This window comes from Eretmochelys imbricata, chromosome 2, assembly GCF_965152235.1.
Source record: "Eretmochelys imbricata isolate rEreImb1 chromosome 2, rEreImb1.hap1, whole genome shotgun sequence".
In the NCBI taxonomy this organism is placed as follows: Eukaryota; Metazoa; Chordata; order Testudines; family Cheloniidae; genus Eretmochelys; species Eretmochelys imbricata.
In genome coordinates, this window is record NC_135573.1 from 134,719,093 (window position 1) to 134,745,400 (window position 26,308).

General features: G+C 45.1%; 1 protein-coding gene across 1 annotated transcript in view; it reads left to right on the forward strand.

Annotated features, from left to right (window-relative positions):
- The first annotated feature begins 863 nt into the window (after nucleotides 1-863).
- Nucleotides 864-26,308, forward strand: part of MARCHF11 (membrane associated ring-CH-type finger 11) — a 44,570-nt gene continuing 19,125 nt past the window's right edge. The window contains exons 1-2 of the mRNA XM_077808707.1: nucleotides 864-1,232; nucleotides 2,637-2,792. Coding sequence (XP_077664833.1) covers nucleotides 864-1,232; nucleotides 2,637-2,792 — 525 coding nt within the window. The remainder of the gene's footprint in view (nucleotides 1,233-2,636; nucleotides 2,793-26,308) is intronic.

Here is a 26,308-nt window from a genome sequence, read left to right on the forward strand (position 1 = left end):
TTGGAAAGGGGGAGCAGCTGTTTGTGTATTAGGTGGGGAAGTGACAGACTGTTGCAAAAGGCAAGTGACAATGTTTTGGGGACAGGTGACTGGGGCCATAGGGGAAGATCACTGTGTGGAAGCAGGCAGGTGACTGTGTGCACGGAAGGTGATGGTGTTGGAAGCGAATGTTTGAATATGAACATTTTTCCAGTGGGGGGAGGTGACAGTGTCCTTGGTGTGTGTGGTAGTGGGGTATGTGCGTAGGTGTGTGCAGAGGGGTAGGGCTGCCACCTGTCCAGGTTTTCCCAGGATCACCCCCTGGCTGAGGCAGCTGTCCTGGGCAATCTGAAGGGGGCTCAGTGACCCGCGCCAGCTGTCCAGTTGTGTGGGCTCAGGATCATGTCAGATGGACCTCAGAGGTGGCTGCCCTGGTGTGTGTGGGGGGGCGGGTTGACTGTGACCCTGCTACGCGATGGTGACAGTGCCTCGGTGGGGGAAGGGGCACAGGGGTGACACCCCCCCCCCGGGAGTGAGGGCGGGGGCGGGGGGAGGCGTCTCGGTGTCTGTGCCGCGTGGCGGTTGCAGTGACTGTCTCGCGCTCGCGGCCCCGCCCGGCTCGCGCCGGGTAACGGTCTCTCGCTCTCGCTCGCTCGCTGGCTGGCTCCGTTCGGAGGCGGCTGTTTGCGTCTGGAGCCGGACCGGCGCGAGCCGCCCGGACAGCTGGACCCGCGCCCCGCTCCCCCCCCCCCCGGTCCCGGACCCGCCGCCCCCGCCCCGGTCACCTTCCCGGCTGCTCTGAGGGCGCAGAGCGGGGTCCCCGCCCCCGGGTCCGGCTCGGGCCAGCGGGTGTCCCGGGCGGGAGGGCCGGGCCGGCGCGGGGGATGAGCTGCGGCGGGGCGAGCAGCATCCCCGGCCCCGGCAAGCCGCAGCGAGACCCCGCAGCCGCCGCCGCAGCCCAGCTGGAGCTGCCTGGCGCGGAGGAGAGCGCGGGGCTGCGGCGGCTGCAGCCCCAGGCGGAGCCGGCGGCCGACGACCCCACCGGGGCGGGGCAGAGCAGCGGCTCCGGCGGGACGCCCCCGGGCCCCTCCGAGGGGAGAAGGGGCGGCTCGGAGAGAGCCCGGGGGGAGGCGGGGGCCGTGGGCGGCGACAAACCCGAGACCCGCTCCGTGTGCGGCAGCGACAGCGGCAGCGACAGCAACCCCGGCGGCGCCGGCCCCATCTGCAAGATCTGCTTCCAGGGCGCCGAGCAGGTGAGAGCCGGCCGGACAGACGGACCCCGCCTCCCCCGCACCCCGGCGGGGCGGGGGGGGGGGGCGAGGGACGGACAGAGAGATGGACCCAGCCCCTCCGGCCAGACAGACACCGCACCTGCGCCGCCTGCCCCTCTCCCTGGCGCGCGCGGGCCGGGGCAGGTTGTTGGAGGCTGCTGGTCCCAGCCCGCCGCGGTCAGCACCCTGGACAGGGCTCTGAGCCGGACCCCGCGCTTCGACTGCCGCCGCCACTGGCTGGGAAACGAGCCCCGAAGTGGCCGAGTCGAGCAGGTTCAGTTTCGTGAGGCCGCCCTGGGGTGGCTCGTAACTCAGCAACAGCTGGGGGCAAATGCAATCGCGGGCCTGTACAATGTGAAGCTGGCTGTGAAGAGCTTTGCCAGCCTCCGCTGCCAGTCTAGAAAGGCAGGGAATTATTGGTCTATTTGCTTAGGATGCAGCCTCTCTCCTCAGAGACTTCAAGGGGAAACCCACATTCTCCAAGCGTCTTGTCTTCTACATTTTAATTAACCCTTACTAGTTTCCCAATACTTTTATGAAGAAAATCTAGGGAAAGATTTCATGATTGGTCATTATCATAATATCGGAGCCGGACACTTCCACGAGCATTTTACTCTATACCTGTCAGCTTAGTCGGGCAGCTCCCTCTCTGGGCCATTATGACATAAACGGGGGAGTTGGTTTGTTGTACTTTATTTTCTCTATTAAAAAGTAAGAAAATGGAAAAAAGAAAGATATTATTGGTATTGTCCAGTTAGACTTTAATATATGAGTCTACTAGCTTTGTGTTTTATTTTAGAACACAGGTGAGGACAATTGTCAGTATGTGAGGTAGAACTATTACATTTTTGAAGTAGCATCACAGAAATAAGAACGCTTCAGCCAACCACACAGTCATTTATGTATTTGTTATAGGATGTAATTCTGATAGGAAAGACATATTTAGATTATTTTTTTAAAGTGTTCATTTTGTAGAGAATTTTTACGGTGTAATTGCATACAGTACAAATGCTACTGTAAGCATGCAGTTCACTATGATGTCATTCATTTCTTTCTTATCGATGATTAAGAATTATTTTTGTACTTCTGTATTTTCTCTACATCTAACCATCCCATCTAAAAGTTACTCGAAAGACATAATAAGGTGACCATTGGCATAATAATTACACATGCAGTGAGTTACCTGTTCTTTGTAATGTGGTAGAATATTTAAGGTGGAAATGATATCTTTAAAAGAGCTCTAACTTTTGAGTTTTATTCTAGCCAAAAATATAAAAGTGTAGGATAGTGACTAAAACAAACTCATTGTTCCAGAACAGATAACATGAAATATTGTATAAGAAAACAAAATAAATCCCCCTGACATTTATTTTTGTCTTGTTTCAGGGTGAATTGTTAAATCCTTGCCGATGTGATGGGTCGGTACGGTACACACATCAATTGTGCCTCTTAAAGTGGATCAGTGAAAGAGGGTCATGGACCTGTGAGCTCTGCTGTTACAGATACCATGTTATAGCAATTAAAATGAAAAAACCTTGCCAGGTAACATTTTTACATACTTACAGACCAAAAATGTTACTTAGTGTCTATATTTCAGAAACTTGCAAATGTTAATTTATTGCACACGGGCAGATTTTATAAAATATTGGTTTATTCTCCTCCTTGACATTGTCTCAACAGATCACCTCTGTGAGATTGCATACCCTGTTGTGAGGCACTGGACCCCATTTCAACATGCTTAGTCATTGAGGAAGAGTGCACATCAGAGTAGGATCCAGTCATTTGGTAGGGGGAGGCTCTTCTGGCCTAAGACTAGTTACAGAAAAAGTTCTTGCCTCTACCCTGACAAGAGCTGTTTGGATCCCTTGCCTGTACGCAGAGCAGCCAGGTCCTCTAAGGACTCGGGGTGCACCCTTGATCCATCTTCTTCAGCAACATAGAGGAAGTGTTAGGGTTAAACTGTTACCAGTAATTTGCATTAGTTCTCTGGATCTGGTAAAGACAAAGATTGGCTCCACTTATGCCTTACCATTATGGATTCAGAAATGATCAAGCCTCCTTGGATCTAAGCCAATCTTATCCTTTGGGTCCATATTTCAGACAGGCTAAACACTCCTTGAAGTTCCTGTAGAACCAGGAGCCAATGCCCTCCTACCAAAGAGATAGCATATTCTCCAGTGTCTTCTTAGTCATGTGCTGATTGCATCTTTGCAGATTTCAACAATCTGAAATTTGATAGATACCTTTACAAAAGGTTATTTTCAATATTGAGTCCAGTTCAGATGAGATACTTCATTTGGGAGAGGTGTATTTCAGTCATACGTCAATTAGCACTATTCCTCAACCCACCTCCTGAGAAGTGTCACTACTATCTAATCTCTCACAGATGGGATCTGGGTAGATAGTGTTATGAGACAGAAAGATGGCTTATTTACCACATAACTTTTGTTCTCAAATGTATTGCCTCTACAGAGCCACACGAATCCTCCCTTTCCCCTTCGACTTCAGAGATTTACAGGATGTGCCCAGAATTAGAGAGGAAAAATTAGGAGTTGGGTTTTTTGTAACCCTTAGTTCCAGAATGTTGAAACAGCCAGCCACGAGAACATTTCTCCTAGCATCCATCTGCTTTGTATGGTTTCTTTTGCTGCATGGCATGTAGTCTCAAAGTGGGCCTCTATGGAGGCAGTAGATTCAGGGAACAATATTTATGTTGGTAACCTCTTTTTCAGTATATTTTGTCTTGGTGCACACCTAACCATATGCCAGCTAACTACCATCAAGGGGCCCACTCCTGGAAATATGCAACATGTTGACAGGATTAGGCATGAAAACATAATTACAAACTGAGAAAATTCATATTTACTTTTAAGCTTAGCCAACTGGTTTGCTGTCAGTGGGAGATGTAGATTACAAGTTAACTGGAGAGATGCAAGTTGTGCATTTTTCCCCAGCATCCTGTCCTTTCAGTGAGCCAGATGTAAACAAGCATAACTCTAATAGTAAATGTTAAAGTCAGTGGAATTGCTCCTTATTACAGCAGGGAAGAATTTGTCCCAATTCTGATGCTTGCTTTGTCTCTGCTCCAATGATTCTTTCATTTTTATCCAGTGGAGCGGGGGTGTGGGTGTTGATAAATGCATGAGAATGACTCTGTAGCCTGGTGGTTATAGCATGGATGTGGGAGACCCAGGATCTAGTCCTCCTGCTCCAATGATTTTAAAAATCATCCAGAGTGGAACAGCTTCAATAGGAGATATTAAGGGAGCCCCACATCAGAATATCCCATAGCCCAGAGTCTAGAGAACCTACCTGAGAAGCAGTGGGTATCAGTTTAAATCCCTTCTTCCACTCAGGTAGAGGGGAAACTTGAACTAGGCATCTCCTACATGTCAGGTGAGTATCCTAACCACTAGGATAAACATTATGAGGGAGGGTCTCCTGTCTTGCATTTTCTGTAAGCTTCTCTATAGGGGCCTGATCTGATAGGCAAGCCATGGGCATACTTACTGGATTGGGCCCTGCAGGCAATTAAATGGAGGAATGCCTATCTTCCCCTAGTTTGTATGTTGCTTTGGGGCTATAAAAGAGAATAACAGGCTACTTTTTCTAAAATGTTTTGTATTTTAAACTGTTATATATGATCATAGAATTCTCATTTGTGGATGGAAATGCAAGAAATATTAGTCAGTTAACATTATAATTTGTTAGTTTTCAAGAAAGAGGAGTCCTAGTGGTGAATTAATTTAGAAGCTGATTTAATGTTAAGTTGAGGAAAACATCTTAAATGTTATGCAGAAAGAACCAGCAAGATATTTTAGACATAGCCTGAATGTGAGGACATAAAGATAGATCTGAGTTGAAGAAGATTCCCAGGTTACATGCCTGAGTGACAGGCAGGATGGTGCTGATATTCAAAAGAGGTTGGTGTGGGTGGTTGGGAGAAGAAAGAGAGAGATTAAGTACTCTGTTTTAGCCATGTTGAGCTTGAGCTGATGATTAGACATCCATGAGGTGATGTCAGAGAGACATGCCAACATTTTAGTTCAGAAGACAATAGGTCTGGAGCAGAAAGGTAGATTGTGAGTGGTCAGCATAGGGATGGTAGCTGAATTTATGTCTTCAGATGAAATTACCAGAGATAAGCTATAGAGGGAGAGTAGCAGGAGACCTAGGACAGAGCCCTATGGAACCCCTCACAAAAAAATTGGAGGGCAGAGAATTCTCCAAAGGACAGGCAGAAGAAGAGATTAAATAGGCAGGAGGAGAAAAAGGACAGAGACATGGAAGCCAAAGGTAGGCAAGATTTCAATAAGAATATGGTTGACAGTGTTAAAAGGGGCTGAGAGGACGAGGAGGAGGAGGAGAATAGAGTACTGATTCTGAACTTTGGATAGGAAGAAGTCAGAGACTTTGTAGAGAGCAAGGGAGTGGAGTGCAAGGAGCAGAAGACAGATTGGAAAGGCAAGGGGTGCTGCAGATGGAAACCACATATTTGGTGTTTGTTATTACTACTTCAAACCAGGGGGTGCAGTAGCATCATCCCCAGCACCCTTAGTACCAGAACAACTGGTCTAAAATGAAACTGGAGAAGGGGAACTCTAGATAGTGACTGTAAACAGTATGCTCAGTGATCTTAGAGATGAAAGGGAGAAGGGGCAGTAGTTGAAGAGGCAAGTAGGTCAAGGTTAAGGTGTTTTTAAGATGAGAAAGACGAAAGCATGCTTGTGTTGCCAGAGGAGAGTAAGAAATTAAGGAGAAGAGTAAGGGAGGGGATGAGAGGTCATGAGGGAGATCAGGAAATGGGATGGGGTCACTGGGGCAAGTGGAGCCGGGACATCTTTGTGGCACTTACCACATCATCTCATATGGACAGCTAAGTGGCTGGATCACTTTATGATTACCTGTTCTATTAATTTCCTCTGGGGCACCTGGCATTGGCCGCTGTCAGAAGACAGGATACTGGGCTAGATAGACCTTTGGTCTGACCCAGTATGGCTGTTTTAGGTTCAACACAATGGTTGAGGGGAGCCCACTAGCTTGTGTCTGACTAAAAGCACAGCATGTGTTTGTCTAAAGCATATCTTCCAGAAAGGCATCCAATCTTTATTTGAAGACATCAAAAGATGGAGATTCCACCACTTCTCTTGATAGTTTATTCCAGAGGGTAATCACCCTCATTGTTCAAATGTGTGTCTAATTTGGCTTTGTCTGGTTTCAGCTTCCATCCATTGGTTCTTCAATGACATTACATTGAATGTTACAATAAATGGTTCTTGTTATGCCTTTCCCTATGAAACTATAGAGCTGTTTAGTACCCAGCATTTTCTCCACATGCTACTTATACATTGTGAACAGTCACATCTCAATCATTTTGATGAGCTAAATTGATAGAACTCTTTAGGGGTGTGTCTAAGCTGCAATCAGCAGATATGGTCCAGCACTTTTAGATGCACATTAGTAGATTTGATCTGGTGAGATCAAAGCTAGCTCACATAACAATAGCAGTGAGGCCACAGCAGCACAAATGGCTGCATGGGCTAGCCCCACCTGCTTAGGACCCTGGGTACATGCCCATGCTGCTGTGGCATCACTGGTATTTAATCTAGCTAGCTCAAGTATGTCTACACATTCTGCAGTCACATCTCCCAATTGTAGTGCAAACATACCTAAGTCTCACATTGTAAGGCATTCAGGGTGGTAGCCGTGTTAGTCTGTATCAGCAAAAAGAACGAAGAGTACTTGTGGCACCTTAGAGACTAACAAATTTATTTGAGCTTTAAAGTTTTGCCTAGAGGGGAATCCTCTGTGTTTTTGAATCTTTTGTTACCCTGTGTCAGGATTCCTTTCCCACTCTGAATTCTGGGGTACAGATGTAGGGACCCACATGAAAGACCCCCTAAACTTATTCTTAAAAGCTTAGGTTAAAACTTCCCAAGGCACAGATTCTTTTCTTGCCTTGGGATCGCTGCCACCACCAAGTGATTTAACAAACAATCAGGGAAAGGACCACTTGGAGTCCTATTCCCTCAAAATATTCCCCCAAGCCTACACCCCCTTTTCTGGGGAAGGTTTGATCATATATCCTCACCAATTGGTTACAAAGGGACTACAGACCCAAACTCCTGGGTCTTAGAACAATGGAAAAATCAGTCGGGTTCTTAAAAAGTAGGATTTTATTTAAAGAGAAAAGGTAAAAGAATCACCTCTGTAAACTTAGGCTGATAGTTAACCTTACAGAGTAGCAGAAAATTCAAAGACCACAGAGAAACCCCCTCTAGCCTTAGTTTCAAAGTTACAACAAAACAGGGATAAACCTCCCTCTAGCAAAGGGAAAATTCACAAGTTGAGAAAACAAAGATAAACTAATATGCCTTGCCTGGCTGTTACTTACAAGTTTGAAATGAGAGACTTGTTCAGAAAGATTTGGAGAATATGGATTGATGTTTGGTCCCTCTTAGTCCCAAGAGTGAACAGCCACAGAAAACAAAAACCCAAAACAAAACCTCTCCCCACCCAGATTTGAAAGTATCTTTTGTCCCCATTGGTTTCTTTGGTCAGGTACCAACCAGGTTACTTGAGCTTCTTAACCCCTTACAGGTAAGGAGGAATTTAGGCTACCCCCTTTGGTTATGACACCCTGTAAAGTTATTTTCCATCCTGATTTTACAGAGGTGATTTTTACCTTTTTAAAAAAATAAAAACCTTCTTTTAAGAACCTGACTGATTTCTCTATTGTCCTAAGACCCAGGGGTTTGGGTCTGTGATCACTTTGTAACCAATTGGTTAGGATATTATTCTCAAGCCTCCCCAGGAAAGGGGGTGTAAGGGCTTGGAGGGATATTTTGGAAGAATAGGAACTCCAAGTGGTCCTTTCCCTGATTTTTTGTTAGATCATTTGGTGGTGGCAGCGTACCCTCCAAGGGAAAAGAATTTTTGCCTTGGGGAAGTTTTAACCTAAGCTGGTAGAAATAAGCTTAGGGTTTTTTCATGCTTTCTTTTAAAAGCTTATGCTCAAATAAATTTGTTAGTCTCTAAGGTGCCACAAGTACTCCTCGTTCTTTTTATTGTAAGGCATTGTATCTAACCCTTGAATCGTTCTTGGCTGTTTTCTGCAGTTCTGGTGTCTAATTTTTTAAGAGTGCTAAAAAACTGAACTGTACACAGTATTCCAGTACTGGTCTTACCAATGCAGTATACAAAGGTAAAAAACATCTCCCTATTCCTCCTTACATCTAAGGAGCTTATTAGCCCTTTTTGTCACAGAATCACAATGGGAGCTTATATTCAGTTCTTGTCCACTGTGACCCCTAAATCCTTTTCAGAGTCACTGCTTTCCAGTATACAGTCACACATTCTGTGGTTATGGCCTGCATTCCTTGTTCCTAAATGTATAACTTCGCATTTGGCTGAATGGGCCCAGTTTATCAAGCAATTCAGATAGCACTGTAAGTTTTTCCCTTCAGTGGATTGACATGAATCCTGTTAGTGATCTTTCCACAGATTCATATACAGTAACCTTGCCATAACTGACTTCCTTTAGAAAATCAAGTTCAGTGTCTTCATTGTTTTCCCAGGAATGTGACCTACCTGAGCAGCAATGATCTGGTCATTTAGTCAGTTTCCAATCTAGCTTTCCAAGCCACTTTTAAAAGAAAGTTACCCAGAATAGAACAGTTCTTTCAGTCATCTCCATGCCCTCCTCTCATCCCATACCTGCCATGTTTCAGAGACTGTTCTCAAGGGCAGATCAGTCACACAAAAGTCAATATTACTGCTGCAGCTTGCAACAAAGGAAATTTTCATTGTTTCAATAATATTTCACTTATATTGATGCCTTTTATCCTATGATTTCACAGCAAACCAATAATCCTCCAAACACCTCTGAAGAACAAACAAGTATTAATATATCCATTTAACATACAGGTGAACTGAGACACAGAAAAGTTAAGTAATTACTCAAAATCAAATGAACTAATAGTTTGGTAAAACTCTGAGGTAAAAGTTCTTCTTTCAAATATACATATTCAGTTACACTGACTTTAAAGTGTTACACACACATATACCGCTACAGCTCTGGGGGCAGAATTTGGTCCTAATTGTTTAATAGGGGACTCTTACCAAAATGGTAAAAAAAGAGCAGGAATTAGGTACAATATCAACTTGTTACAAATGAAACTTGGAAAGAGGCACTTAGTTTCATGTGCTTTCATGCTTTCAGAATGTTAAGAGTTAGATGGTATCTGTCCCTGTTCAGGTGTGCTAAGTGAGTAGAGGGCACAAGGTTTTCCTCTCCTTATGTCCTTCTTCCAAGGGTAGATACAATCAATCATAATCCGTGTGCTCAGGGTGGGGAACCATGGGAGTCTTAATGCCTCCAGCAGCACTAGATTCCAAAAGTGGGCAGGAACCACCTCTTCCACACAGACCAGCAAAACTGAGCGTACACTACCCTTTTCAGGGAAGCCACAGTCCCTCTGAAATCAGGTGGTAGCATGCCTCACTACCAGTGCCAATATGGCCTGCAATAGAAGAATCACAGTTTACCCCTAAGTTATTAACCTCTTCCCAAAATATAGTCCTTATCACGGATCTGCTTGGAATCCTAAAATATTTGTTATGAAGAATTTAGATCAGATTTTAAAGATGGTATACTATTCTGCTTTGAAGTTCATGTTATGGATCATTTTAATAGCAAAGAGATTAAACAGAAGCCACCTTAAATGAGTATACCCAGCTGACAAAGTAACCCAAATGACTCATCCAGTCTTGAGAATATTGATATCCAATTGGCATGTAAAATCAGTTTTTTCCTGTTTAGACTTTAGTAATATAGTGTAACTATAATGGTTATTTTTCTAGATTTGTCAAACTGTTGTGCAGCAGTTTCAGTTGTTAGTTTCCTCTGTCCATTATGATCATATAATTCATTTTCCAATTCATCTTCTTTATCATACCATAGTTGTGCATAAGGGTTCTATCCAATTCATACAGAAAGTAGTGGAAAGGCTCCCATTGACTTCAATGGGAGCTAGATCATGTCCACATGACTGACATTTATATAATGTTATAGGTGTGCATGACTCTTTACTTGTTACAAGGATTTAGGTCTCTGGGAAAGAGAGCACTTAAGCACATGTTTAGTTCTGTTGATGTGTTTGGCATATATGACTCATCCTCAAAAGTGATGACTTAGTGTTCTACAGTATCCATGTACAAATATAATTTACAAATAGAAAATACTAAAGTAATGAATTAATCTCCATTGTGCTGCAAGCAGCAATAAGTGCAGCAAAAGGGGCATTTAGATATGTGCCAGCATTGTAAGTACATATGCAGATGAATTGATGCTATTGATTCTTTAAGGGTTTGGAGCTACATCTTTGGTGGAGAAGTGAAAGATTTGTGAGGTTTCTGTGTGGAGCTTATATTCAAAATCGCAGTGGACCCTGTAGGTACCTACACCCAACATTTTGGTGCCACGGGCATTCACAAAACCTCTGCATAGCACTGCTTAACCCTGTAGGTTCTAAATTCCCTAGGTACTTAAGTTTCCACTGAAAGTCCCCATGGCACCTAAATTTCTGCTGGTGGACATGTACTCAGCTGCCTCACTGCTGATACTGCCAAGCAGCTTGACACCTAACTCACAGCTAAACACTGACAGGATTCACAAAGAAGGGTCTTCTCCACCTGTGGGGCCTGATCCAATAGATTTGCTGAGGTACTACTTTAAAGCACATCTACCAGCCCAAGCCCTACATAGAACATTGGTGGTGGTGCTGCCATTTCCTCTTATACTCAATAGTCTGCTGATTGTTCCAACTGGGTAAGTGTGCTAAACTGATAAGTTTAATGGTAATAAGTCATAGGACCAGATGGTATTCACCCCAGAGTTCCTTCAGAACTGCTCCTCTGACACCTCAGTCTAGGACAGTTCCTCAGATTTATTTCCTAAAGAGAATGGCTCAGGTGCGGGAATCTCCCTCACATCCTCCACAATGAAGACTGATGCAAAGAATTATTTAGCTTCTGCACAACAGCCTTGTCTTCCTTGAGTGCTCCTTTAGCACCTCAGTTGTCCAGTGGCCCTACTGACCGTTTGGCAGGCATCCTGCTTCTGATGTACATAAACTAACAGCAAAAAAGGAGTTTGTCTTTAGCTAGTTGCTCTTCAAATTCTTTGATACACTAAGACACCTGGACTCCTCTAGGGGAAAGCAGCTCACAAAACCCATGCATAGGAAAATGAAGTGAGAGTACTAGAAACAAGTTTTCACTAGCTGAACCTCCATCATCAGTTGGAACAACCTTTTGGAGAATGTCTGGCTTATGCAGAGTCTGACCATTTTCAGACCACACTGCAAAAACATCACCTATAATGAAATAGGGAAGAGAGTGGGGGCGGGGGAGGGGGAACCTTTATACATGCAGGCCATTATTGTCCTCTAATCCATCTGTATTCAGTTGTAGAGGAGAGCAGCAGCCCCAGGGAGATAGTTATAATCCCTGATTCTGAGCTGCCCAGCCCTGGCAGAAACTAGAGCAGCTGGGAGGTACTCTAGCTTTCACTACTGGCATGTGCTGTTCAATCATACTTCCCTCCTCCTAAGTCAGGCACAAGGGGTAAGTCACAGCTGGCACACATTTTAAAGCTTTTCTCTGAGATATCGACTGCCACAAGAGAAGACCTTAACAGCTATCTTTGACAATTTTAAGGCCATGGTGCAAAGTGGCTATAACAGAGTGGAGAATGCCACCCATATATTTAAAGGAGAACCTCCTTTACCAAAATATGACAGAAGAACAGAAGATTCATGAAGTCAACTTATAACAACTTGCTGCACAGTTCTAATTTGCCTGGAAATCACTTAGATAGCACAGAAAATAGTAAAATTGATAAACATTGATAAAGAGAAAAAACAACGAGGAGTTCTTGTGGCAACTTAGAGACTAACAATTTATTTGGGCATAAGATTTTGTGGGCTAAATCCTCTTCATCAGATGCATGGAGCGGAAAATACAGAGGCAGGTATAAATACACAGCACATGAAAAGATGAGAGTTGCCTTACCAAGTCGGGGGGGTCAGTGCTAACGCGCCAATTCAGTTAGGGTGGAAACAGGTAGACAGGCTTTGATTTATTTGCCAGATGACCTTGGGTAAATTGCTTAACCACTGCATCTCAGTTTCCTTATCTGTAAAATGGGAATAGTGACACTTGTCAACATTTGCAAAGTGCTTTGAGATCTACAGATGAAAAATGCTAAATGAGTACAAAGTAGCATAGGCGGTGCTGGTATTGATGTATATGTATAAATAAGGCTGCCTAACACTTTCCATTTTAAGGTCCTATTTTCAGTTGCTTATAGTTTTGTCAAATGTTAATCATATGGTTTCCCATGCTGGGTCAGCAAAAATGGTTGAGCCATTTCCAACCATTTCACTGATGAGCTCTAGCATCTGTATGCTTTGAAAGAAAGACTTGAAGTTTGACAGGGGCTTCATTCTGATTTTAGGGATGCCTCTTGTTATTTCCATGGAAATCTATTCAGGTTTGGTCAAGTTATAAACCTCTGCAAAAAAGACCACAGTTCACATATGCTCCATAGACATTTGTTTGAGGCTGTCAGCTTTATTTGCTGAAGGGTATACCTTCAGTAACCCTATTCCATCCCAACACAGCTCCTACCTACTGACTGGAATGTGCATGTGGCATCCTCCATGGAGCAACTGAGCATGCTCCATCCTGGTGATGCAGAGGCTGAGCATGGCTTTTTCTGCAGCTACTTCTCCAAGCTGCCCAGGGCCCTGTGACACAAAATGACAGCAGCAAGACTGTTTCTCCTGAACTCTTAATTCCTTCCTGCTAGTGCCCAGGCAGATTGAATTGTGGTGCTAAAGAAGGACATCTCCAGAGGATCTGAACTAGTATCTAGAGCATTCAATCCAATAATACTAAGTGAGCATTATCTCTACATTTAAAGAAAACAAAAACAAACAAACCACCAACTAGAACCTAATAATCTAGGTTTGAAATAAGTGAGATTCTATCATTCCAGCAAATAGAACACTTAAATCTTCTGAGTGGGAAGAGAGTCTCTTTATGATTTTATTTTAGCATAGTAGTAGTCACTAACTGGACAAAACCACACTAGTGCCAGGCTAACTGCTTGCAGAAAACATTTCACATTAGCACTGGTTTCAGTTGTGAGGTGACAATTTTCATGTGTCTATATTGTCAATAGAGAACATATTTCATTTTTTCTGATGAATATTATAACATTAATGGCTGTCAGTGATTATACCAAAGTAGCAAAAGTTGAAGATTCTACTTTTAGCTTTGTCATTATCTTTGTGGCCACTTCTATTGTTTCTGAGCCTTAGATAGATGAGTATTAGTTAGCTATCTAGCAATTTGAAATCAGATTCCCTATGATAAAATTAAGTGTGTGAGGGGAGCAGAATTTTGTCATACGATTTTATTCTTCTACAGCTACATACATGCTGAGGTAAATGTGAGGTATTCATTTTCGAATTAAGGACATTAAACGTACTTCATGGTACCAAAATAAAACTCAACCTCTGACATTTGTTGTGGTTCATATCTGATGTCCCTGTAGATACCAGAGATCACAGTAAAGTTCCCTGTAGGCACCACACCGCTTCTGAAGACTTGTAGTGCAGACTTGGCTTATGGGGTAGCAGAAATTTTCAAAGACTGCTTCATGAACCAATGCATTTCAGCAAACAAAAAGGGCTGATTCTCTATTCTGTCTGAGGTATGTTTGGTGCATGAATGTGAGGGAGCAAACATAACTGACACCTTTAGACTTCCCCGACTGTTTTGGTCTGACTTCAGGACTGCTCTAACTTATGCTCAACTGCAGTGGACTTCGAGCCATTCCAGAGCTCAGAATAACCAGCCCCCTTTTGCAGCTCTATGCTGCATTGGCTGTTATACCAAAGGTATTCAATAAGGGCTGGTTCTGATACCTTAAGTCTTTTTTACTCCACCAGAACAGTATAAAAAGGCTGTAGCAGAACAGAAATAGCTCCACAACGTCCAAATTACATCAGTGTTCTAGCTTGAAGGTAAGGAACAAAGGAGGACATAATTTGTCACTACAGGGCTAATAAGGTATACATAAGCAAATCTAGCAGTGCTCTGCATAATAAATCTGTGGGGGACAAAAGATAGGGTGCCCATTATTAACTAGAAGCACCCTGCGTTTTCATGTTTAATCAAAATGTACAGGCATCAAAGCCAGAGTCTGCATTGACATAACTGTGCTTGCTTCTAGACAAAGATATAGCCTATAATTTAAAATACAGAAGAAACTTGTGTTTAAAAATACATTTGCTTTCCAAATGTCAGAGGTAATCTATTTGGTCATTAAGTTAGCAACATGTGTATTGTACATTCTCTACATAGGAAATCATGCATATGAAACATTGTGACTGTTGTTATGAATCTGAGAAAGTGGGTTCTCTGAATGTTTATTCATATTTTCCATTAGAAATACAAGAACTTACACATGTATTTCCAAAACATCTGTTGAGCTCACAAAAATGTTGGGTTCTTTTTTGCTTATATAAGAATCTTACATTTATACAAGCAGGTTGCAAATTCTATTTTGCATAATGAATACCATGGTTAACATTTATTTGTTGGAACAGTCTGGAACTGGCAATCAGAGCAGGGAAAAAGCCTTTATGTCTTCCAGTTGGTATCTGTTCAGCTTAGTCATAGTATTTAGAGGTGAACAGCAAATTGGCTTTAAAAAAACTTTCCTCAGCTGTAGCAATACATGGTCAATGCCCACATAGCCAGGCTAAGAGGGAGATTTAACACATTGTTGAAAAATAATTTGCTTCTTCTCCTTAGATCCAGTAACATGTCCAGTTGCCAGCACCTACTCTGACGTGACACATCAACATCCATTATGCTATAAGTTATCACAAAATCTCCCTTGAGCATAGAGCTGCCTGTGGCTTAAAGGGGAGTCAGGTAGGTACTGCTTTTGTAGTACATTGTGTGGTTTTGCAGATTGTAGGTATTCTAAATAATCATTGAAATAAAAGAATCTTTAACATTTTGCAAAACTGCACAATATATTCAACGAAATGCTTGTTTAACTTCCATAACATGGCTCTATGTCTGACCGGGTTCCACAGTAGCTCTTATTTCTCCAGCATAGGAACAATGGAATTGTCATGCTGGATCAGACAAATAGCTAACAGCTGGTATTTCAGAGGAAGATTCAAGAACCTTGCAGAAGGCACTTAGAAAATGTGGGACCCAGTAATTCCATTTCTAACCCCCCAGTAGATAGACGTTGGTTTATGTCCTGAAACAAAAGAGTTTCTAGCTATGCCAATTTTTCTTTTAAAATCCTTACAATCATAATTTTAGATGTTCTTGTAATCCTTCTAAAACAATGCTTTTCTGAATCCTGCTAAACTCTTGGCCTCAGTGATATTTTGTAGTACTGAATTCTGCAGGCTAGTTATGTATCACATGAAAAAGTATTTCCTTTTTCAGTTTTAAATGTGTTCCATTCAGTTTCATTGAATGTCTTCTTATACTTGTAGTAGGAGAATGGGCAAATATCAGTGCCTAATCTACCTTCACCATACCCTTATTTTTTATCATAACTTCATTCATTTCCTCTGTTGCAAGTAATCCCAATCTTTTCACTTTCTCCTCATATGAGAGTTTTTCCATGCCTCTTACATAATTGAGATTACCTATCCCTGAACCCCTTTGCAATAGGGTGACCCAAATTGAAACTATTCTACATAATTACATACCATTGATTTAGATAATGACAGTGTAGTGTTTTCAGTATTACGCTTTATTCAATTCTTTATAAGTCTTAACACTTTGCTTTTTTGATCACTGCTGCTGCCACACATTTAATAAAGTGATATTTCAAAATGACTTGGGGCTGCTCGCAATGGTGTCACCTCTTTTAAGTGGTTACAGTTAAGAAAGAACCTAGTTAGGTGTATGAGTAGGTTAAGTTCTTCTTCGAGTGATTGCTCATGTGCATTCCAGTAGAAGCTTTTCCCTAGCAGTACCCATCAAGTCAGTTGTGGAGACCCCTAGAGTGGCGCCTTCATGGCGGTGTATATATGTCCCTGATGACCCGCCGCCTGCTCAGTTCCTTCTTACCACCCATGACAGCAGTTGGAACAGCTTTGTCGCTTGCTTTTGCAAGTGCCTTACCTAGCGGTTCCCTTGTTTCTGTGTAAACAGTTAGTTGTTAATAGTTGCAGATTAGTTTAGTTTACTTCGGGAGGTTTCCCCCTGTTCTACTCTCCCCAGCGCTGGGGCATGCCTTGGTCGTAGGGGTTTAAAGCGTGCGAGAGGTGTGCAAAACCTATGCCAACAAGTGATCCGCATGCCGCCTGTCTCAAGTGCCTTGGGGAGGGCCATCAGACAGATAAGTGCCTTAGTCAGACCCAGGACTAAGAGGGAGCGGGACTATCGCCTGAAGCTCCTTTTGATGGAGTCGCCCTTTAGCCACAGCCTGAGCAGACACCAGCATCCTTGGTGCGCAGCGCACTGGCCTCAGTGTGGGATGTCCCAGCACTGAGGAAGGACTCTGCCAGGGAGCAGTGGCACCGCTTCCCGGCCTGCAAAGCTAGTGCCTTGCGGCACCATTCACAGTCCCCAGTGCCGCATAAGAAAAAGAAACCAGACAGGGGACATTCCCCGTCAGGAAGCTGAGGGGGGATTCCAGTGGGGTGCGTCCTCCGGTGGGACACCCTCGGTCTGGTCCCCAAGAACCGTCACCGTTGACTCCAGCCCCAGTTGCAGAGCCATTGAGTCTGGCAAAAACTGAATCTCCTACCCGTGACGATTTGGAGGAAGAGCTTGACCTCCCCTCCACTCTGGACACATATGAGGTGGCTCAAGACCTCATTGATATGACAGTGCAGTACCCGGCCCCGCAGGTGCAGGGCCCGGCCTCACAAACTCAGGCACCGCCAGTAGCACCGGTGACAGCACCGACTGTGGCGTCGTGCCTGGCACCGCGGGTGATTATAACACCAGTCACAGCACCGATGGTGATGGAGGCAGCGTCGGCGGCACCGGCACTGCTGTTGAGTCATAATCGGGGGAAGCCTATGATGTTGCGGCGCTGATCTCCGTCTCCCCAGCACTGTCGGGCTCCGCTCCCCCATGGTTGGGTACAGAATACTCATCAGAGTCAGATGCAGAATCGTCTGTATCCCGATGCAGCCACTACTGCTCCCAATCCCAGCACCGATCCCGGCACTGTAGGCCGGCGGAACAAACGGCACCAGTTGTCACTTGGCCACCCCAGTGGCAGGGCCCAGTGCAATGGCCTTTTTGGACCCCCTGGGCCTACCACCAGGCTCAAGGTCAGGGATCGAGGCTGGTATCGGCCCCCCATGCCCCTCCAGCGAGGTCGATGGCACGCTACACCCCTAGGGCCCCTGAGGATCCTTTATGTTAAAGGGCTGTTGAGTGGCCACAGACAAGCATGCCCCTCCTTCACCAACGTCAGTGGCACCTGAACCTCCGGTACTGGAGTGCTCTGAGGTACCTGACCCAGCCTCCAGAGAACCCGAGGGGCAGGAAGACCCTGTCCCAGGAATCTCTTCCTCCTCTTCGCCGGACAAGGCTGTGGTGAGCACCTCCACCACTCTACCACCAATGGATACCAAAGGCCACCAGGACCTGCTTAGGAGAGTAGCAGTTAACCTCAATCTCCAGACAGAGGAGGTTATGGAGGACTCAGATCCAATGGTGTGCATCCTCGCCCCTGAGGGTCCTTCCAGAGTAGCTTTGCCCCTCATAAGGGCAATTCAGAACATCACAAAGGTGCTCTGGCAAACCCCGGCCTCTATACCACCAATGGCTAAAGGAGTCGAGAGACGCTACTTCGTGCTGCAAAAGGGCTATGAGCACCTGTTTACCCACCCCCAACTGGGGACTCTGGTGGTTGATGTGGGAAACCACAAGGAGTCATGTGATGCCAAGAAGCAGGATCTCTTTGGCTGTAAAGTCTATTTGACTGCGGGGCTCCAGCTTTGGTAGTGAATCAGCAGGCAGTGCTTAGCTGATATGTTTTTAATTCCTGGAGCTCGTTGGCTAAGTTCCAGGAGTTAATCCTGGCTGATTGTCACAGAGAGTTCAGTGCGCTCCTTGAGGAAGGTAGAGTTGTCTCTAGGACTGCCCTTCAGGCAGCCCTGGATGCAGTGGACTCTGCGCCTAGAACCATGGCCACTGCCATCGCTATGAGGCGCAGTGCATGGCTTCAGGTTTCAGGGATCCCACCTGAGGTCCAAAACACAATACAGGATCTCCCCTTTGACTGTGAGGGCCTGTTTGCTCAAAATACGGACAAGCGCTTGCATAGCCTGAAGGACTTGCGGGCCACTCTGAAGTCTCTGGGGCTACACACCCCAGCGCTTCAGAGAAAGCCCTTTAGACCTCAGCCCCCATCCCATTTCTACCCAGGGCTCCCTAGGCGGGACCCTCCTAGGAGGAGGGGCAGAAATAACAGGAGGCGCCCGCTGCAATCCTCCTTGGGCCAAGGCCAGGATTCAACCAAACAGCCCCCCAGCCCCAAGCCCAACTTTTGAAGATGCGCATGAGGACGGCGCACCAGTTGCCTTCGTGGATCCTTCCCACCCTTTGTGAATCGACTCTTCCGCTTCTACCATGCTTAGTCTCAGATCATGTCAGATGGCTGGGTCCTCAGCACGGTGGGGGCGGGATAGTCTATCCAATTCTGTTCCCTCCCACCCCCCTTCCCCATCCCTCTTCAGGGACCCCCCTCACAAGCAACTCCTTTTACAAGAGGTACATCGCTCCTAGCTCTAGGGGCAATAGAGAAGGTTCCTCAGGAATTCAGGAGCAAGGGGTTCTACTCCCACTATTTCCTCATCCCCAAGGCCAAGGGCGGGCTTTGGCCTATCCTGGACCTATGAGACCTCAACACATACATAAAAAAGGTGAAGTTTCGCATGGTCTCTCTGGCTGCCATCATTCCCTCCCTGGATCCGGGAGACTGGTATGCCACCCTCGACTTGAAGGACGCCTATTTTCACATTGCTATTATTCCAGCCCACAGACACTTTCTCAGATTCATGGTCAGTGGCCAGCACTACCAGTTCAGGGTGCTCCCATTTGGCCTTGGGTGTTCACCAAGTGTATGGCAGTAGTGGCGGCCTTCCTCTGCAGGTGCCAGGTGCAGGTGTTCCAGTATTTGAACAACTGGCTCATCAAGGCCGAGTCGCAAGCAGAGGTGGTGGAGTACGTATCCCTGGCCCGGGCTATGTTTCTCAGGTTGGGACTTGTATTGAACAAGCCCAAGTCCACACTGACCCCCCACACAAAGAATAGAGTTCATTGGTGCTCTCTTGGACTCCACGCACACGAGGGGGTTCCTTCTGGAACTGCGTTTCAAAGCGTTCATGGACATTATCCAGACCCTCCTCTGCTTCCCCACAGCTACGGCCAGAAATTGTATGAGACTACTGGGGCACGTGACGGCCTGTACATACGTGGTACAGCATGCCAGGCTGCGCCTTCGGCCCCTCCAGACATGGTTAGCACAAGTGCACAGACTGGGCAGGGACCCATTGGACTCAATAGTGACCCTCTCACCACAAATTCTTCACTCTCTCCAACGGTGGCTGCAACCACAGCTGGTGTGTGTGGTAGTACCCTTCGCAAAACTCCAACCCATGCTTTCCCTTGTCACAGATGCCTCGGCGCTCGGTTGGGGAGCGCATCTGGACAATGTCAGAACCCAGGGTCTCTGGTCCCATGCAGAGCTATCATTGCACATCAATGTGAGGGAACTGAGGGTGGTTCGCCTAGCATGCCAAGCGTTTCAGACCCGTCTTCAGGGCATGTGCATATCAGTGCTCACGGACAATACTGCAGCGATGTTCTATATAAATAAACAGCGTGGTGCTCATTCCTCTCCCCTCTGTCGGGAAGCCCTCAAGCTGTGGGGACTTTTGTATCACCCACTCCATATACCTGCAGGCATTGCACCTTCTGGGGGTGCAGAACGAGCTGGCAGACAGCCTCAGTTGCTCGTTCCATGGACATGAGTGGTCCCTCAGACCGGACATCGCTCACTCACTTTTCCAGAGGTGGGGCTCTCCCCACATGGACCTGTTCATGATGCAGAGCAACAGGAAGCGCCAGAGATTCTGCTCTTTCCTGAACCACAGCCCAGGCTCCACTATGGATGCCTTTCACTCGTCATGGATGGGTCACCTGCTGTACGCATTTCCGCCATTCCCTCTCATACACAGGGTGCTCCTCAAGACTCGTCAGGACAGGGCTTCCTTAATCCTCCTAGTGCCAGCGTGGCCCCACCAGCACTGGTTCAGCACTGTTACTGAACCTCTCAGTGGACAGACTAGTAGCGCTTCCTCAGTCCAACCCTAATCTCATAGGACCATGGCCGTCTACAGCACCCCACCCTGGAGTCACTCCACCTTATGGCGTGGAAGCTCCATGGCTGAACCCTCTTGAGCTTCAGTGCTCGCACTCGGTTAGGGAGGTCCTGTTGGGGAGTAGGAACCCTCCACTCGAGCCACATACCTGGCTAAGTGGAAGCGTTTCTCCATTTGGTCTTGACAAAGGGGAACTGAGCCACAATCAGCCCCAATTCCCCTTATTTTTGACTATCTTTTAGATCTCAAGCACCAAGGGATAGCAATATCATCCCTAAGGGTACACCTTGCAGCCATTTTGGCCTTCCACCCAGGAACGGCGGGGGGATCAGTGTTTGGTAATCTCATGATGAGCAGGTTTCTTAAGGACCTCCTGATGGCTATATCCTCTGCTAGAAGGGTATCCGAACTCAGAGCACTGACCTCCGAATAACCTTACACAGTATTTTATAAAGACAAGGTGCAGCTATGCCCCCACCCTGCATTCCTGCCTAAGGTTGTCTCCCAGTTTCCTGTGAACCAGGACATATTTTCACCTTTGTTCTTCCCTAAACCCCATGCCACTAACAGGGAGCGCATGTTCCATTCCTTGGATGTTAGACAGGCCATAGCTTTTTACATTGAACATACAAAGCCAATTCGTAAGTCACCGCAGCTCTTTATTGCTATTGCAGAAAGAATGAGGGGGCTCCCGATCTCATCACAGCGCATCTCGTGATGGATCACGTCCTGCAACAGGACTTGCTATGACCTGGCTAAAGTCGCACTCTACCAGAGCGCAAGCAGCGTCCGCAGCTTTCCTGATGCAGGTCCCTATCCAGGATATCTGCAAGGTGGCAACCTGGTCTTCAGTCCACACCTTCACTTCCCACTATGCCATTACCCAGCAGAGGAGGGATGATGCTGGGTTTGGTACGGCAGTCCTGCACTCAGCAATTAGGTGAACTCCGACCCCTCTCCTGAGGTAACTTCTTAGATGTCACCTATTGGAATGCACCTGAGCAATCACTCGAAGAAGAAAAAACAGTTACTTACCTCTCGTAACTTGTTCTTTGAGATGTGTTGCTTATGTCCATTCCAAATCCCGCCCGCCTCCCTGCTGTCGGAGTATTCCAGCAAGAAGGAATTGAGCAAGTGGTGGGTCGGCAGGGACATATATACACTGCCATGAAGGCGCCACTCTAGGGATCTCCACAGCCGACCTGACGGGTACTGCTAGGGAAAAAGTTTCCGGCGATTGGCATGGACATGAGCAACACATCTCGAAGAACAACAATTACAAGAGGTAAGTAACTGTTTTTTATTCCCTCCTGGGTGCATTATTTTGCATTTGTCAACATTGGACTTCATCTTCCATTCAACTAGCTTGCTTAGATCCCTCCAAGTTTCCTTAGTCTTCTCTAGTCTTGAGGAATCTAAATAATTGTGTCATCTGAAAATTCTACCACCTTATTGCTCACCTCCAGATAATACATATGTTGAACACAACTTAGCTTTGTATGGAACCTTGTGGGTCCCCATTAATAGACTTTTTCTGGGATGAAAATTGACTGTTTATTTCTATTCTTTGTTTTCTGTCCTAGTCAATTTCTGATCCATGACAGTACTTACTGTCTCTTGAAAGTGAGAGAAAAGTAGTCTCTTGTGAAGTACTTTTTGAAAGTTCAAATAAATGTCAGCTGCTTCTCTTTTGTCCACTATTTTATTGACACATTTAAAGAATGGTAAGAGCATGTCAGATATGGTAAGATGTCCTTTCAGAGCAAAGGACAGTGAGAGGATGATCAAGCGCACTTTACACTGATTTTACATCAAAGTAACTGCACTACTTCAGAGATACTACTCCTGATTTACAGAGTGATAACTTAGAAGAATCAGGACCAGTACATTTCTGGGGCCTTCAAGTTGCAAGTCCAGAGGAAAGAGTGAGATTTACAACATAGTTTTGGTGTTTTGCTTCTGTTCATCTGTCTATTGCCTAATGTTCAGTACCTGTTGCTACAGTTGAGAAACTTTTGTAAAAACAATTTCCATGCGTTCCTCTTTGAAGAATGCCTGCAAAAGGATGGATAGGTCCATCAATGGCTATTAGCCAAGATGGTCAGAGATGCAACCCCATGATCAGAGCAACCCTAAACCTTTAACTGCCAGAAGCTGGCAGGGGAAGACAGGGATAGATCGTTCCAACTGCCCTGTTCAGAACACTTCCTTTGAAGCTTGGGTATAGGGCAATGTCAGAGACATGACACTGGGTTAGATAGACCGTTGGTCTAACCCAATATGGCAGCTCTTATGTATATATCTCAGTGATTATACCATATCTCACAAAGCTGAATACCAAGTTATTTTACCACTTAAATGTGCAATAGAGTTATTTCCATGTCAAATTAATTGATGCTTAAAGATGTTTTGACTGCATCACCTTAGACATGAATGTCTGTGACGTATATATGTGTAATATGACTCAGATATTTGAGACACTGAATGTAAATGCACAGTGCTCTTTGTTCACAACTAACACCAAACAAATTTTGACTATCAAAAGCAAAGTTATATTGTTGTCACCAGCTCTAGCAAGAGAAAAAGCCATGACTGGTCTTGGCAGGCAACATCTTTTCAGTGCACCTTAAAGTATTTATTTGGAGGCCATATTGTGACTAGCCCTGCTCAGGTGCAAACAGGCATGGGATGGGGAGGGGGCAGGAAGAATATAAGAAACTTCCTTTTTTAGGCTTTATATAAAGACCAACCACAGTTGCAGTTGTTGCACTCCTGAGTTCAAGGAATAGGTGGGGTTAGTTCCTCTAGCCCCCATCCTCAAAAGCAGTGTTTTCCCCAGGAATTGAAATGGGTGGGGTGTTCAAATTTACGGGGTGGGGGGGCAGGGCCGATATGCATGAAGATGGGCTGTATGGCACCATAGTAAAAACTGAAAAATGTTTCATGACCATTTTATTAGATTTTAAAATCATCACACAAATTAAAGTTGGCTACTCAAGCCTTCTATGAAGCACTACATCTACAGCCTTCTTGGTTTCTTGTTATAATTTTGCACAACTCTGTTAATGAACTTCTTGAATGCAATGCATTCATCTTTGGTGGCTTCTTGTGTGTCTGGTACTTCCATTCCTTCAACTGATATGCTCATTAGTTCATTCACATGATCAGACAGGAGGCGACTTCTTTCAAAACACAAAATTCTATTCAATGATGAAAAAGAATGCTCAGCTGTAGCTGTTGTGACTGGAAGTAGCAAGAGATGAATTCCTACTTCTTTCAACCTAGGAAACATAGCATAAAGATCGGGTCAAGCCACTAGTGATGATAAAAAATAAGTTGAAGTCAAATCTTCATTCATTCGTCGTATGATATGCCATTGTGTGTTCAAATTCTCTATTCTGTCCTGAGCACATGGCAGCCACATTGCTGGTAGTGCCTCACTCCACTCAACTGTCGGTGTTTTATAAGACAGGGATCTGTAAAAGCTACGTAGAGGTTGAGTAGAATCTAGAAGTCGCTGCTGTAGATTTTTAAGAAATCAAGTCTGTGTACTTTTTCAGTTGTCTTAACAAACACTTCTTGTCCTCTTCACTTAAGGATTCAATATAAATGCCTTCATCAGTCAACTTCTGGACTGAAGTCTTTGCTTCTTCCAGTACTTTTTCAATGGATAGCTCTCTGATTGATCCAAATGTAGCTTCTATTGCTGGACAAAGATCTGCTACTGTTGTAGCAGATGCCTAGATGGTATTGTATAATGACCCAGGTGGTTTCAACAGTAGACTTATAAGAGACAGAATGGCAATAGTCTTCTCTGAACGTAGTAGCAAAAGTAATCCACCAGCCTCACTACTTTGATCCATCCCATCTTGGTAGATACTTTCCAAAGCCAGTAATAATGGCTGGAGTAATTTTAAGACAACAGCCAAGGATCACTCATGAGAAAGCCAGAGGGTTTTCCCAGGCTGGACTAATTTGAACTTCAGCTCCAGTGTATCTTCTATATTTTCCAAGATAGTCAGTCTTTTTGGACTCTTGCGGAAAAAAGAATATAATGAAGACATAAATTTATAGCTTTTTAAATGTCTTTTGAAGAGTCTGCAGCTCCTACAAGCACTAGTTGGAGTAGATGGCCTCTGCAGCGTGTATTGGAGAGACTAGGGTTACACTTTTCTCTGAGCAAAGCTTGTGCTCCACCATATCTTCCAGAGAAGTTTGCAGCTCCATCAAATGCACAAGCAATCATCTGTTTGGGGTCCCATTGACAAGCATTTAACTCTTCTAAGATGTGGGTTGTCACAGATGCAGCCAATCTGTCTTCTATAACTTGATCTAGAAATGCATCTACTGGCCTACCACTGACATAAAGATTAATGTACACAATGACTTAATACTTGATGACCATTTGCATTGGTGCATTCATCAGCCATGTATGCAAATTTTTTGAATGTGGTGAGAGAGTTCTTCACTTTTTCACCACATGCGTCTAGCCAGTCAGTTGAGTTTCTTGCAGAAAGATAGTGAGCATTTGCTGGTCTTGTTCGGAACCAGTGTTCAACTTCAGGATGAAGAAGTGACAATGCACTTAACATTGGCCTCCAGTTTGTAGTGTGTGGCATCTCTTGCTTAAATGAAAAGTATGATGGCACAGCTATGTTTGTTCTCATGAACTGTGTTGTGTCTCCAACATTCTTAACAGCCTCATTAAAACTCACTTGTGTTGTCCTTGGTCAGTGGAGACTTTCAGAGGTGCTTTCACATGAGTTCATCTCCCAGGTGGGGAGCAAGAAGGCACCTTGCTCATTCCTCCAGCTGCTCACTGTTTGCTCTGGCCACTGTTTGTTGTGCCACCGTTCACTCCATCGCTCTGTTGCCAATGGCCCTGCGCCATCACCTTCTGCTGTCACCTGCCACTGTGACCTCTGAGAGTTGGTCTCTTGAGGTTCCACCCAGCTCTCAGCAATTTTAGCTGAGCTCTCAATGGGGGAACCTTGCTGCTAGTGCAGACTGGGCCATCTCTTCCACAAAACACTGTCCCACAGCAGGTCTAAGCACTTAGACCTGATTATCAGTGATTTCAGCTGTAGTGATCACTTAACAAAACAAAGACTATCTATGGAGCCTAATCAGCTCTGTCTTTAAACAGTGGAGAGGGGCAGGTCTAATAGTATTTGTGACACAGGCAGACCATCAAGCACCTGTCCCCACCCTCTCTCTCTATGCCCTCAATCAGCACAGGCTAAGTACAGTTCTACTGGCCTTTACTCATACAATAAGAACAACAACATTTCTTTACCTCCCGCATTCAAGTGATTTGTAACCCAACCGCAGCCAAAATCTATCACTTGGGCAACACAGCTCTGTTTGCTGGATATCTAGGTAGATGAGGTGTGAATGTAAATACAATCTGGTCCTGAAGCCTTTCCCCCCAGCTAATCACTAGCTGTCAGGGAGAGCTCATTTAGACTTTGCTTATAAATCATGATTTGAGATTATAAGGTTGGCCAACAATCATTGAAATGAATGCACTGACATTGTCATAAAAACAGCTGTATAAGGAAGCTAGTCTATGTTCATGCTTTTCAAATCTATTATACTTTTTCA